Raw genomic sequence first — 15,166 nt, 5'->3', positions numbered from 1 at the left:
ATAACAGGTCTAAATAGATGTTATCATATTCTAACTTATGACATCATCTATTTACGCCTGTTATATGCATGACATCGTCATAATCTATTTACACCTGTGACACGTCAAAGCTTAGGCACATTTGGACAAAATATGTTATGCTTACGCTCCAAACAACAATTTCAATTTGGATGCTTGTCGCATGACGATGATTAGAATGGGAAAACAGCATGAGGACAAATGCGGAAGTGACTGTTGAAGAAAGCTGTAGGCTACAGTATATTCATGCATTGTGCACTGTGCAATAAACGTGTACGATCAACAAAAATGGGGGAGTCAATGTAATAGCGGTAAGAAACGGACAACAAACATATCATTGCGCATTGCACACAAACCAAATGTGAACCTGAAAGTATGACCTGATTAAATTACATCTCAAGCAGGGGACAAGGAAATGAAGGACAAGGTGACAAAAGTTTCAAACCCCACGAGGTTGTTTTATCGGTTCAGACATGACAACTTTATCAAGGCTAAATCCAGTAAAGGGCGGTAGGTAGCCCAGCTGTAAAGAGCGTTGGGACAGTAACGAAAGGTCGCTGGTTCGAATCCTCGATCGGACTACGTGAAAATCCTATCGATGTGCCCTTGAGCAAGGCACTTACCCTAATTGCTCCTGTAATTTGCTGTAGATACGACTAAGAGCGTATGCTAAATGACTAAAATGTCAATTATATTCACTTACCATTTCTTCGTGCATTCTACCGTCAGTTCTTGAAAAGTCGCCGCAAACTGGAATTTCGAGGCTTTCTTGCCGACACGCTGAAGTCTCTTCCAAACTGAAGTCATGTTTGGAGACTATAATGTTATTTTCTCAAGGGACATTGGTTTCAATCCTCTCCACAGTTCCCCTCTGCCCTCACTGCTTGGGGAAACACCAGTCTGTTGCCGCAGCACTTGCGTTTGCTGCGAAAGAAAGACAGTCAATGTTCACTCACTGTTCAACAGTCTGACTGGTGTTCACATGTCCCGAATGTCACACACAGAATTCAGGCAAAACAAACGCACGCCACGACAGATCCGAACAGTGAGACAGACGACACCCCAAGCAAAAAAAACGTTGATATGAACATATAACAATTTCTCATTCAATAACACTTTTTATTAAACATCAATTGAGGTATTGTATTTTCACTTGTAGCCTATGACTTTATTTAAAAAACAACATTTGACCAATATGTTATTTAAATAATATTCTACTGGTTTAAAAATATAATACAAGTATGAAAAATAGGAAAGCATTATTGCAACTTTAGCTAGTCCATTGTTTGAGATGAGTGTGGGAAGCAATGTATATATTTTTTGAGTCCAAGGGTGCACTGTGTTTAGGGGTTGGGGAGGGGGACATGCCAATGTAACCCCATGGTAATAAGCCCACTATGGTCCTGGCTTTGCTGAGGTGTGGTAAGAGGTATTCAATAGGTACCAATAGCCTAAAAAAAAAACATGTAAGAACCGGATATTTGGGGGGCCAGGAAACATGTCAGGGCAATATGTTCTTGCTTAGTCCCTTCAAACAGCAAACCAAAGGCTACAGTACACTGTACCTAGTAGCAGGGGACTTTTCAGTTTACTCTGGTGTTTATTTATAAGTTGTGGTGCAACGCCGACCGACACAGGCAGCTGGGGAGTTTATTACTGGCCCTGAGAACAAAAGTGTAAGGGCTCTATTTTCATGTCATCCAACAAATGTAAACGGCAGGAGTTTGCTAAACGGCATTGGAACTTGGATTGGAACCTGCGCTGTGGTCAGATGACATGAAAATAGTGCCCTTTGACCTCATACACCAGTGGTGGGTTTGGCGTCAAAATAAGGATGAAAATGCAGAACATAACCCCATACCCTACCCGTAAAATATGGTGGTGGTGAATATTTGATGTTATGGGGCTATTTTGTTTCCACTGGTACTGGGGCCCTTGTTCAGTTCAATGGTATCATGATGAACTTTACCCGGTACCAGAATATTTTAGCCCAAAACCTGGTTGCCTCTACCAGGAGGCTGAAACTTGGCCGGAAGTGGATCTTCCAGCAAGACAATAACCCCAAGCACACATTCAAATCCAGAAAGAAATTGTTAATTGACAACAAAAATCTACATTTTGCAATGGCCATTTCAGTCTCGGAAACCCATTGGAATGGACCTGGAAAGATTCTGTATGGAGGAATGGTCTAAGTTTCCTCCCAATGTGTTCTCCAATCTCATAAAACATTTTAGATAAAGGCTCAGTGCTATTGCCACCCACCCCACTCCCTTGTTAACTCATCTAGACAGGTTATTTAGAGGTAATGTGTTTCCACAACAATCTTTTTCCTGTTGGGTGGGTCACCTATTGGTCGCTGCACTTCCTATTTTCCAGCTGCAGGGCCCCACTTGTGTCATTCAGTACCACCTGGGTCCACAGGATGTGCTGGGAGAAATGGTACTTCAGGGCAACTGTATGCAGACAGCTGACTTCAAATGGAGGATTTAGAGCCAAAATGGGGTACAACGTGTCATGTCTCTGACGAGATTGACCTAGCTCCCTTTAAAATAAGGATGCTGTCCAGGTTAGTTGCCATAATTGGTAGAGGATGAATAGGCTGGAAGTCTCAGCCACAAGAGGTCGTCAGAGCAATCGTTAAGGCTGTTAATTAGACTCTGGGCCAAGTTGATTACCTGTCACAAACGTTTTCTATGTGACAAAGTTGAAACTGCAGTTCACATTGGAATTGAGAGGAATTCCAAAAGTTGTCAACTAAATAGTTGACTGAGAAAAGGGATGAGGCCATAATGTCCCTCTCTTTCTAGGGGTGGAAAATAACATGGTGGTTATATGAGTCATGGAGAGATCAGAGCCACTGCAGCATGCAGAGCGATGTCCCATAGTCCCCTCCTTGATAAATATAGACATGCAGGGCCAAACACCTGCCGGCTGTCCATCAAAATGAAGGGGATGGTGACAGCGAGAACCCAGAGACGCACTGGAAAAATGTTAACAAGGTCACTGAATATCGTAACACTAATTGAGGCCTATAGGATATAAGGGTTCATATAGGGCTTTTGCAATATATACAATCAAGTGTTCTTGGATTAAAAGAGCAGCTATATATTCCTGGCACCAGATCAGATTTTGCACAGTCAGATCACCGTGTTCCCCTCTAAATATCGCACTAAACTACCTATGGTCTTTGAGAGTGCACTATGACATATGCTGTGTCAATAGCTACATTATATGCAGCAGCAATCGCAAGACACCAGTCTGTGTCCCATGAGGCTAGGAGTTAGATAATGTCACCACCTGGTTGGGAATCCCCAGTCTCTGTGTACGTGTGTGTGCATGTACAGTTGAAGTCGGAAGTTTACATACACTTATGTTGGAGTCATTAAAACTAGTTTTTCAACTACTCCACAAATTTCGCAAGTCGGTTAGGACATCTACTTTGTGCATGACACAAGTAATTTTTTCCAACAATTGTTTACAGATTATTTCACTGTATCACGATTCCAGTGGGTCAGAAGTTTACATACACGAAGTTGACTGTGCCTTAAAACAGCTTGGAAAATTCCAGAAAATTGTGTCATGGCTCCCCAAAAGCGCGAGGCTTGCAAGCCGAAGAACACCATCCCAACCGTGAAGCACGGAGGTGGCAGCATCATGTTGTGGGGGTGCTTTGCTGCAGGAGGGACTGGTGCACTTCACAAAATGGATGGCATCATGAGGATGGAAAATTAGGTGGATGTATTGAAGCAACATCTCAAGACATCAGTCAGAAAGTTTATGCTTGGTCGTAAATGGGTCATCCAAATGGACAATGATCCCAAGCATACTTACAAAGTTGTGACAAAATGGCTTAAGCACAACAAAGTCAAGGTATTGGAGTTGCCATCACAAAGCCCTGACCTCAATCATATAGAACATTTGTGGGCAGAACTGAAAAAGTGTGTGCGAGCAAGGGGGCCGACAAACCTGATTCAGTTACACCAGCTCTGTCAGTAAGAATGGGCCAAAATTCACCGAACTTGTGGGAAACTTGTGGAAGGCTACCCTAAACGTTTTACACAAGTTAAATTGTTTAACGGCAATGCTACCAAATACTAATTGAGTGTATGTAAAACTTCTGACCCACTGGGAATGTGATGAAAGAAATAAAAGCTTAAATAAAATCACTCTACTATTATTCTGACATTTCACATTCTTAAAATAGAGTGGTGATCTTAACTGACCTAAAACAGGGAATATTTGTTAGGATTAAATGTCAGGAATTGTGAAAAACTGAGTTTAAATGTATTTGGCTTAGGTGTATGCAAACTTCTGACTTCAACTGTATGTGTCAGAGGGAGTGACAGATTGTCCACCGTGTCATGGGGGTCCTACGTGACCCACAGTTGCACAGTGCTCATACATAAGAGCGACCCAATCAGGGGTGTGCGTTGGGGGGGATCCCTCCGCCGTAGTTCTTCTGACCAGTGCATACCAGCCTCAGCCTGTTCATCTCACAACCTAAATGGGGACAACTGGGATTGCAAACCTGTGACTCAGGCAGCAAAGGGCGGCACATGACGGGACGGTTAATCCATGAAAGAGAGTAGCTGTGTTTGAGAGCATCAACTCTGATCAGTCTGACTGGCTGATCTACCGATCACCTCCCATCCCTCAAAACTACTAATTATGATTTGTAGATCAGTCAGTCTGCTCAGTTGGTCGTCAGCTACTAAGCAGAATTGATGCTCTCAAACATGGCTTGTTGTTACAAATCTTAGCAAGAGAGAGATTGGATATAGGATTATTTGGGGCACAACAACAACCAGGAAGACACCACCCGCCACCTCAATTCATGGTCCTCTAAATGACCCAATAAGCACTACCGTGGATATGTTTATAGAGGATGCCTGAAAGGCTGCCTGGTAGGGTGCCAGTACAAGGCACAGGCTCTGAATCGTGTTCCGTGGGCCCCCTCTATTTCATACAGAGTCGTAGCAGGGCAGGGCTGACACTAACTGGGCTGCTGTCACTAACTGGGCTGCTGTCAATGGCAAAGGATCATCAGAGAGCTCCACTCAAAAGATATGGTACATTTACGATTTTATTCAGTGAAAGGTGCAACCAAAAAATAAACATGTACAGAGCATGCCCAGTATAAGAGTGGGTAAAAACGACACAGGAAAACAAATGACCTCACCTGTTTAGTGCATTCATGATCATGACAGTCTTAAGCCATTACATTCATCAGGGACTGACTGTGTGGCAAGTCATTTAGTTGACGAACACTTGTAATAGGAAAGTGTAGGACTTCGATACTAACAATTGTTTTTGGAATACGTCATAAAATTATTTTCATTTTAAGTCATGGTATGGAGTGGGAGAAATGGGAATGCTTTGTTTCTCAAGACACCTTACCTAAATGGGTCTATATGACAAAAGATAGAACAACTGGCCCTGCAGATGCAGATGTCTGTTATTAGTACTTAAGACTGTCTGGCTTCTCAGATATTACAATCACTTTTCATCTTCGCAAAAAACACACTAAACTGTATTGTACAATTCAAATAACCAGAATACACAAACTCAACCCTTTATCAGGGGTTTACAATCATTAAAAAAAAATGTTTTAAACTCATCACCTGATTTACATTATTATAGGAAGTCTAAAATCAATACCATCTACGCAATATGAATATATTATTTGATTTACAAATCAACAATGACCTCAAAGGGATACTTCGGGATTTTGGCAATTAGCCCTTTATTTACTTCCCCAGAGTCAGATGAACTCGGGGACACAATTTTTATGTCTCTGTCCAGTATGGAGGAAGTTAGAAGTAGTTTCGCAAGCCAATGCTAACTCGCATTAGTGCAATGGCTGGAAGCCATGCTAGCAGATACCAATAGACTTCCAGTCATTGCGCTAGCACTAGTAACTAGCAATTGTGCTAGCCAGCAACTTTCTTCAAACTGGTGTCCACGAGCTCGTCGGACTCGAGGGAAGTAGATAAATTGCCAAAATCCCAAAGTATCCCTTTAAGCAGCTAACATGTAGACTAGAGGTCCAATTCAAATAACTTTTACAGTTCTTATACAAAACAAATACATTAATGTATTAGCAACATAGTCAAATCACTCACCCATCTATTTCAACGTCTTTGAATGCTAACGGTGGGAGTTAGGAACAGTATTCTGGCTACCACAGGATAGGTTGGGGGTCAGGATCATGGGGATTCGGCTGATCAGGAGACAGGGGTGCAGGCGGTTCCAGAGGACAATTGAGTCAGGGAGAGTGTACTGGAGCTCCTCTGGGTCCAGAGTCCTCTTCACTGAGCACCATCTCATCCCCGTCTGTTCCCTTCACTTCTCTGTCCTGGGGTCCACAGAACAGCCGGAACACTGCTTGGACCTGTGGCACCTCCGTGGCAGTCTCCTGGAAAGTCAGAATCGCCACGATGCCAGCCATTAAATAACCTGTGGAGAGACAAAAAAACGTCAGACTGTGATAATCGGATGTATCCGTCTCATACGTCCGATTATCACAAAGCTGTGAGGACAAGAGGGGAAGCAGAAGCCTGTGTGGAGGACCAGGCAGGATTAGGGTCAATTCCATTTCCATCTTGATTACTGCCAATTCTGAAATCATCTGCAAAAAAAAAAAAAGTATAAATTGAATTGACCCCATCTCTGCTATGGCTACTCTCACAGGAGGTGAGGAATTCCATGCACTCCTTGGTCGCCTTGTTGTGCCTTTTCCCCAGTAGGTAGTCCCCCTGGCCGATGGTGCTGAGGGTGACCACGCAGAAGAACAGGGTGTCCAGGAAGCTCCACTCTGGCTCCAGGTAGCAGAGGCTGGTAGCGGGCAGCAGGAACAAGAGTATCACCAGGACCAGAGAGAAGAGGCTGGCATGGAGCAGCACTGCCCGGCCGTAGGGCAGGCCCCAGTAGGTCTGGAGGTGGCGCACAGGGCCGTGGGTAAGGATGGGCAGCATGAGGTCAGACAGGCAGGAGAGGACAAAAAGGGTGAGGGGGATTCCCAGCAGGCAGTAGAAGATGCAGAAAAGTTTTCCGTCATCAGAAAGGAGACTGGAGTTACCATAACCTGGGGGAAAACAGTTGGCATAAAAAAAGTGGATTTACAGGGATTTTGACTTCCACGTGAAACAAGTAACGTAAAGCATGTTTTACTAGGGTAGTTGTGAGACGTGTGCACACATCTACATAGGCCCTAAAGCCATCTTTTAATTTTTGCATCCGACTTTGCCCTGTGGCAACAGGATGTAGCCTACACTATCCTCAATAAACTACATTGCACATGAGAGAACTATTCAAGTGGTTCAATATGTGATTATTTGGCCCTTACAATAAATCATAAAATGTACATCAATCTAACTGTGGAATCAACTAGCTTTATTTATTTGTTCTTCTTACCACGGACAGTCAAAACATTGATCACAAAGAACACGGACGAGATAAAATCCCAGCTCCAATCATCTCTGTGTGCATCTAAGACAGCAATGTTTCGATTAGCAGAAAAGGACGCTTTCACGATAATTGTATCCAGCCTGCTCTCCGGTGCGCAGTAGTTGTCTCTCAGAAAGTTCTCTCGGAGTTCAAGGACCTGTGCTCTGAGCTTGTTTTCCTGGGGCTGCTCAATAGCCATGAGCACCAGACCCCCAAAGAGTGTGAAGAGGACGTAGCTGAGGAGCAGGAACCAGAAGGCATGCTTCCGACAGAACCTCTGGGACGAGTCGACCCAACAGACCATGGTTGTTTGTCGGACTGACCTTGCTGTGTATCGCTAGTGGAGGTAACCAAACACTCAGACGCAGGTGAGCCACTTGTTTTAAATATTTAAAAACACAATTCAAACACCATTCCACTCATTGAGAACTCCATAGAATGTCAATTCTGGAAATGAATTAACTCAAATTAAATAGGAAAAAGCTGTCAAACATATCAAGTTTGAATTTCACTGTAAATAACAAATGTGGAAAATGTGTAATATTGTAAGGATATTTATTTTAGGATATTGGCTATCGTCCATATACATGTACAGGTTGGTAAAATTACTCAGGTACATGGTAGAAAATATATTGTCCATGTTTTAAGACAGTGTCAAGCTCTCAGCTCGGTGCGAATACTCCTTCCATACCCATGGATTCCACTATTCAACACACCCCAGGCCCATAGTCTGAAGTTGTCAAACTAGTAGCGTCCTTATGGTGCATTCAAGACAACTGGGAACTCAAGAACAAATGAGGTCAAATCATGACGTCAGTGATTTTCAGGTTGGAAAAAAAAAAAATCGGAGCTCTAGAACAATGTGTACATGAGTCAGTGTCTCTTATGCGACTCCAGTAGGGTCCCTCCCACCTAATGTGCCTATCCTCTAGTCCTAGTCTACCTCTTATGTCATAGGCCGAATAGGGAGGGAGGATTTAGGGAACTCCACCTGCACTACTGAGCAGTGAGGTAGCCTCAGCCTGTTCCAAGGGCTTGACCCCCAACCATAGTCTCACTTTTCTCTCTCTCAGAGGGGCAGGTGCAGGGAGTAGTGGGAGCAGGTCCAGCGGCGCACCGGTTTGCCAACCCTCCCGATGACGGGCAGCTTGTGGGCGTAGGCACGGGGCGGTACGGTGGACAGGGGTGGGGGAGAGCTGAAGCTGGTCTGGAAGCGGCGACCCTGGCAGCGCCGGCCCATCTGACGTCCCCCGATGAGGAAGGAGAATGTGGGGGGTCCGGTCTGAGGAGGGGGGAAACGGGCCTTGGTGAACACGTCGCGGGATGGACCCGCTGAGCGCTGTCCCGGCCGGGAGGAGGAGTTTCTGCGCTGGATGGAGGATGAGGAGGAAGAGCGAGCCAGGGACCTGAGAGAAGGAAATAGAGAGGTAAAAGGAACATGTTAGCTATAGTAGATAAATCATTTCAGCCTTCAAAAGGTACACGTAACTGCCAAAATAAAGGAAACACTGGAGTAAATGAGGGGTACAAAGTATATTGAAAGCAGGTGCTTCCACACAGGTGTGGTTCCTGATTTAATTAAGCAAACAGCATCCCATCATGCTTAGGGTGGATCATGTATAAAAAACACCCAGTTGTCCATTATTTCTGTCAACGCCAAAGATTTTCTGACTTTCTGAGTTTCCTTTATTTTGGTTGTTACCTGTATATATTCTTCAGAAAAACATAAGAACTTCTTTTTTTGTTCTAAATGTGTGTGGAGTGTTTGACACCAGCTTTCTGTCTGGACCAGCTGTCTGGTTGTCTTTCTTTCTCCGGTTTCTCTATGGTGTGATTAAAACAGGCTGTCTTATGGTCTGCGAGACACCCGCTCTGATCACATCACTCATGATCACTTCTTAAAATTGGCATTTTTTCACTACTAAGCAATGTGGACAATGTGTAAGACGCAATAGAAATCATAATTTATTTGCACAGAAGTGCATTGTAAATTGTACTGTTAATGTATGCAATCTAAATAAATAAAGGATATTTTTTTACTTTATGAGTGAGAGCTGTGCCTCTCACACCCTCCTATAATATAACTAGTTATACAGATGCTACATTACCTTCCTGGAGCAGTGGCAGCTAGACTAGGTGGGGCGGGCTCAGTGCGAGGGCTCCCGTCTTGCCGGGGGCTGATGTTGAGGTTAGCAGTGAGCTGAGGCATCTTGCGCGTGGTGTCTGGGTTAGCAGCGGGACCAGGGGGCTCCTTCCTCGTATCAGGGGGCTGGGAGGGGGCTGACGGGGGGCAACCTCCCAAGCTGGGGCCCGTGCTGAAGCGTACCGCCAGGCTGTCGCCGAAGAAGGAGTAGAGCTCACAGTACATGGCGGGCAGGGGGACGGGGGTCCAGTCATCCCAGGGGGTGCCAGCCCCCCCAGGTCCCTGCAGATGGCTGGCGATGCCCAGGGCGGCCTCGGAGAGGGGCTCTGGAGGGGGGCTGAGCCCGGGGGAACTCACCCTGAAACCCATCACGCCCCAGAGCCCGGCTGGGCGCTGCTGATCCCCTCCGCTGGCTGGGACAGAGACAGGGCTTTCATCTTCAGCAGGCGCTCCACCGCCACCTGCAGGACAGAGGGGAGATTGGTACTTAGTGGGCACAGTGGAGGTTGATAGGGTGTGTTACCAACATAAAAAATGTAAAGCGCTTTGAGATCGGATGAAAGGCGCAACATAAATGCAATTCGTGACAATACATTATTGGGAATCTCTTGTATTACTTTGGAAAGCTTTGATTGCATTAGAGAACGGCAGATATCGATTTTTTTGGGCCTCAACGAGGCCAACATTTTAGGCCGATATTCAATATCATTACAATATAACATTTTAATGACAACATTTCCCAGAGACAGCCGTGTATGCATTAATGCATACATTTTTAAATCAAACCATACATTTGACGTTATTTTTACCAATCTAATTACATAACAATTTCAATAATTTTATTTGAATGGTAAATCTCTTGATCAACTGGGTTAATGGAGATGGCATAGGCCTACTCACAATACAGGTGATAGGAGCGTGTGCATGCATTGAGTTATTGAGCTTGTTTTGGCTGATCGGTGGAGTGTACGGTGCTACAGATGACAAACAATCTGTTAGCCTTCCATTTTGGACTCATATTAGCCTACTGATGAACAACATTTGACAAAAAGCATCACTCAAAAGAGTGTCATGTCTGTATGGAAGGACATAGGCACTGCTGTTAGTTTGAGAATATAAAAAAAAACATATTTTCAATGCAAGTGTTCTTGTTCCATAAACAAGGAGGAAGATTCTTAGGCAGCTAGACCTATTGACAACCTTCATTTGGGCATTTTAAGACACTTCCTTCTTTCCCCATTGTGATAACAATCTAATCCGACTACCAACTGTCAATTTACAGATCCGATAGCTGCTGGTCAGATCAGCACACCAGTAAATAGCTAACGCTACAACGCAAGTCAGAGGGCTCCGCCGCCGAAAATGGTGCATGTTCAAAATGAGAACCAGCTGACGTTGGCTATTATCTCCTATCTGATATCTTAGTACCATGTACAGCTAGCCAGCATAGTAGTCCCATGTAGCTCAGTAGGTAGAGCCCGGCGCTTGCAATGCCAGGGTTGTGGGTTCAATTCCCACGGGGGACTAGTATGGAAAATGTATGCAGTCACTAATGTAAGTACGTAGTATCTGCTGAATGACAACAATGTCAAGTGTCATATAGCCACCTAGCTAACACCACAAATTAAAGGGTTGGTTATAGTAATTTTTGCTATCTGCTTAGCTTGCTTGCATGCATGTCCAGACACGTAGACATTGGCCTTATTATAAGTTATTTAACTAAATGAATATTAGCAACAGGAGCCACTGTGTCAATTCACCAATACTACACCATTCTGTTGGTGAATGAGCTATCTTGCTGCTGCTGATTTTCCCAGCTAGACATGCCTCAGCATTGGGCAGTTCTCGTGGCTCAAGCAGTGAGGGGCAGCTGGCATAGCAGCAGCTTTACTATATAGAGGGATTGTCGACAAAGCCAATAGAGAAGGGCCGAAAGACTAGAAAAGGCAAATATCGGCCCGATTTATATCGGCCTGGCCGATTAACGGTCATTCTCTAGTACGCGTCACAGAAAACCTACCACATTAGACTCAATGACTGGTCTGCTGCACTTACCAGGATGGCTCCGTAGACCTTGTGTCCGTCTGCTTTCACCTGGGCGTTGGAGACGGAGTAATCATCCAGGACAGCTTGCAGGTTAGCCCAGTAGGCTGGCAGGTGCGGATATAACACCCGCTCAACAGCCTACAAAAGACACAGACAGTGATCAGCAAAGATCCTAAAAATAAACCAACAGAAACTAAAGAAAACACACTCTCACTCAAAGACGATCAAGATAGAGGAAACGTAGTTACCTTCCACCCGAGTGCGTGTAGCCCCACGACAGCTCCATAGTGAGAACACAGCGGGCGGACCGGGTCTGACAGAACCTTCTGCAGAGACAGCAGAATCTGATGGTACAGACCACTGACCAGGTCTCCATGGGTCCTGACAAAGACATGTTTTGGAGAGAATTACGTCAAGATGGCCGTGATTCTGTTGTTTACAGTGTCACAGAGACTAAGATGGTCCACTTTTGACCAAAACATTATTTAAAGGTGGTATTAGGAGCATTAGTGTGCAGGCCTTTGTTTTTTTCCCCTCATGAACCAATAAGTGTATCAGTCAAACTGCCATGGTCTGAGGGGCTTTGTCCACAGTCTAGTCATTCTACTGTACATATCTGTACGGTATATATAGTGCATCTTTATGGGTGGTCAGTCATACCAGAAGATGTGGCTGAGCAGAAGTGCTGCGTAGTCCCTTAAAGTCCAGTGGTCGTTGAGGGGGTTGATGGAGGCGGCCAGCGGCTCCAGGATGCAGTACATGACGCTGGACACCAGGCTACGCACGTAGGAGCCAAGGTACAGGTAGGGATTCTGCACCAGACTCTTCACCATGTGCAGCAGACGGTTCAGCTGCTCCAGGTCGTGGCTCACAGACTTCACCTGGTGGGCAGAGTGGAGAGAGGGGTAGATATGAAGTACAGCGATAGCTACATTTAGTAAAGATACGGTCAGGACTTTTTCCTGACGAGGATCAAATCCAGGGCATAGTTATAGGCTACTGTATGATTATTTTTTCTAGAGTTTCTCCTGGTCAGGAAAAACTCATTGCCCTATAGGCACTAAACGACTGGAGATTTGAATGCATCCATGACGTGAGATTTTGTGTTTCAAATAAGTATAACATACCCCACTGATGACATATACAAAATATGGCAGGAGGGCAGCAATCTTGGAGTTGGACTGGAGATCCAGCAAAGCCACCTGATGAGGAAATAGTTAATCCACAAAGGATTAAAATGTTTGAGCGATTTCAAGTTTCTCCAATCTAATGTATTCTATCATATGTCGACGCCAGGACAAAACTGTACCTTCATAAGGTGTGGGTCCTCTCCTAGTATGGCCCGGGTGATCTGCTGGTAGTACTTGAGCAGATCCTCCGAGAGAGTTTGTACAGCACTGGGAACTGTGAAGGAGAGTAAAAGGAGGGATCAACCACTCTGCAAAAGCCATGGGAGTAAATATCACCCAACGTTCAAATTTACTCTGAGCCCTTACCTGTACCTTGAGGCTCCAGGTTGCCTTTCCCATCCAGATAAGACACGTTCACTAGTAGGAGAACAAATCATAGTCACCATAAATTCTACTAAATCTCTTACAAGTAGAATGAGTATCGATTTGACTATTGATGTGCAGGTGGCGGGTTAGTATCTACTAAGTCAGTGAGACGCATTTCTATAACAAGCATCGGCGGTCATACCTCGCACCATGGTCTCTGCACAGCCCTTGGGTATGTTGGTGGCCAGGGCAAGTTCAACCAGGTTGACATCACGGTCATCCACAAAGAATAGCTCGCCCTCCTTGATCGGTCGGAAAGGTAGGGCATCTTGCGCACCGTAGCCAGCTATGGCCTGGTAAAAAGAGAAGACAGTACAGATAAGAGTTCAGTTAGAGTAACAATAATAAAGACAGACATCACCCAGCAAGCAGGATTCAGTTGAAACAGGCTCACACAATGTGTACACTGAGTGTAAAAACATTAGGAAAACCTGTCCTTTCAATGACAGGCTGACTAGCTGAACACTATGACCCCACTTGTTAAATCAACTTCAATCAGTGTCGATTAAGGGGTGGAGACAGGTTAAATAATGTTTTTTAAGCCTTGAGACAACTGCCACATGGACTGTGTATGTGTGCCATTCAGAGGGTGGGCAAAACAAGATTGAAGTGCCTTTGGTAGTAGGTACCAGGCGCACCCGGTTTGATTGTGTCAAGAACTGCAACATTGCTGGGCTTTTCCACTATCAACAGTTTCCTGTGTGTATCAAGAATGGTCCACCACCCAAAGGACATCCAGCCAACTTGACACAACTGTGGGAAGCATTGGAGTCAACATGGGCCAGCATCCCTGTGGAACGCCTTCGACACCTTGTCGAGTCCATGCCCTGACGAATTGAGACTGTTCTGAGAGAAAAAGGGGGTGCAACTCAATAGTAGGAAGGTGTTCCTAATGATTAGTACACTAATTGCATGTATACATTCAATAAAACAGTAGGCACTCTCTCACCTCCACATTGCTCCAGCGCAGTGCTCTGTTGAAGTCCTCTACTGTCAGCTTCCTCCTCTTGGCATGTCTCATGAACTGAGAGCTGCTCTGTGTTGGTCAAAGTCATATCAGACAAACAAATATCTACAAATAGCCAACTTTACATACTTTACCTATGAATGGGGCTCAGAGTTCATCCTGGTCAGAACAAATGGTGAGGGAAAACTCCTGGCCCTCACGACATCGAACAATCAACATCGATTTGGCACCGGTTTAATTGTTTACCTGTGTGGCTTCCCTAAGCCGGTAGCAGACATCTTCAGCCAACAATGCAGCCACATCGTCGCTGAGTTCCACTCCCGCACTCTCAGCCATGAGTTTGACAGACTCTCTGGGGACTTCAGCGAAGCGCCTCTCCTCCATGCTCACGGCAGCGTCCCGGTAGACCCGCAGAGAGAGGAGAGAGACCTGCAAAATAACCACACATGTGTATCTTGCTGGTATAGTTAGCTTACTAGTTAACGAATATGATCTGTTAGCATTAGCTAGCCAATTTATCTTGATTCGTGCAGGCGACGATTAAAAGTTTATACGAAAACAATGCCAACAGTCTGTAGCTCAATGCGACAAAATCACTTACCAACTGGTGCAACTGGACGGTATGAATTTGCAAGGTTATCGCTCTAAACCGCACACAGGAACCTCACTCGGTTGCGCCGACATTTTCCGGAAAGCCAGCCTTCCAAAGATTGGTCCAATTCGATGTCACTCAAATGTGCGTCACTCCCACAACCGCTACTTATTCTTCATCTGTGGATTTTATTTTTTTATTACGGTTGGCAGCCAATTTTAAGGTATTACCTCCACCAACTGGACTGTACCCCTGCCAAACCCTAACGACGCAGGGCTAGGTCTGCATTGGCTGTGCAGTATTAAGGGTAATATGGACTCTGCAGAAGTCAGGGCATTCACACTTCTTACGCGCCGCTGAGCAGCGCTGTTGTGAAGGAAGTTATCAAGAGGCGGGTG

At 45.0% G+C, this 15,166-nt stretch overlaps 3 protein-coding genes across 7 annotated transcripts in view; all 3 read right to left on the bottom strand.

The window, feature by feature from the left end:
- LOC115138185 (EH domain-binding protein 1-like protein 1) overlaps positions 1-969 on the bottom strand; it is a 64,606-nt gene extending 63,637 nt beyond the window's left edge. For 2 of the 5 annotated variants that reach the window (XM_065025537.1, XM_065025541.1), the window contains exon 1: positions 722-969. In XM_065025537.1, coding sequence (XP_064881609.1) covers positions 722-825 — 104 coding nt within the window. In that variant the 5' untranslated portion in view covers positions 826-969. The remainder of the gene's footprint in view (positions 1-721) is intronic. The other 3 variants (XM_065025538.1, XM_065025539.1, XM_065025540.1) reach the window with 3 other exon arrangements.
- A 4,114-nt stretch (positions 970-5,083) lies between these two features.
- On the bottom strand, positions 5,084-7,900 carry LOC115139082 (potassium channel subfamily K member 1-like). The gene is made up of 3 exons (XM_065025533.1): positions 7,432-7,900; positions 6,707-7,102; positions 5,084-6,474 (listed from the first exon to the last, which is right to left on the bottom strand). Exons 1-3 carry the CDS (start codon positions 7,766-7,768, stop codon positions 6,284-6,286), a joined length of 924 nt encoding a protein of 307 aa, XP_064881605.1. The 5' UTR covers positions 7,769-7,900; the 3' UTR covers positions 5,084-6,283.
- Positions 7,901-8,002: 102 nt separating this feature from the next.
- LOC115138184 (TAF6-like RNA polymerase II, p300/CBP-associated factor (PCAF)-associated factor) lies at positions 8,003-15,166 on the bottom strand. The gene is given in 13 exon segments (XM_029674739.2): positions 8,003-8,870; positions 9,573-9,984; positions 9,987-10,068; positions 11,663-11,791; positions 11,902-12,034; positions 12,314-12,534; positions 12,781-12,855; positions 12,963-13,057; positions 13,150-13,200; positions 13,352-13,502; positions 14,159-14,245; positions 14,423-14,605; positions 14,778-15,166. Coding segments are annotated over 12 exon segments (1,911 nt in total). The 5' UTR covers positions 14,561-14,605; positions 14,778-15,166; the 3' UTR covers positions 8,003-8,533.

The sequence above is a fragment of the Oncorhynchus nerka genome, linkage group LG12, assembly GCF_034236695.1.
Source record: "Oncorhynchus nerka isolate Pitt River linkage group LG12, Oner_Uvic_2.0, whole genome shotgun sequence".
NCBI lineage: Eukaryota > Metazoa > Chordata > Actinopteri > Salmoniformes > Salmonidae > Oncorhynchus > Oncorhynchus nerka.
Note: the sequence above shows the minus strand (reverse complement) of the source record. Positions and strands in the feature narration are given on the sequence as shown.

Excerpts from the sequence above, each read along its gene's own strand:
- LOC115139082 (XM_065025533.1), bottom strand. The coding sequence starts at position 7,768 with ATGGTCTGTTGGGTCGACTCGTCCCAGAGGTTCTGTCGGAAGCATGCC. Across the intron at positions 7,103-7,431 it reads CAATGTTTTGACTGTCCGTG|GTTATGGTAACTCCAGTCTC; the intron begins GTAAGAAGAACA and ends GTTTTCCCCCAG. Across the intron at positions 6,475-6,706 it reads CATGGAATTCCTCACCTCCT|GTTATTTAATGGCTGGCATC; the intron begins GTGAGAGTAGCC and ends GTCTCTCCACAG.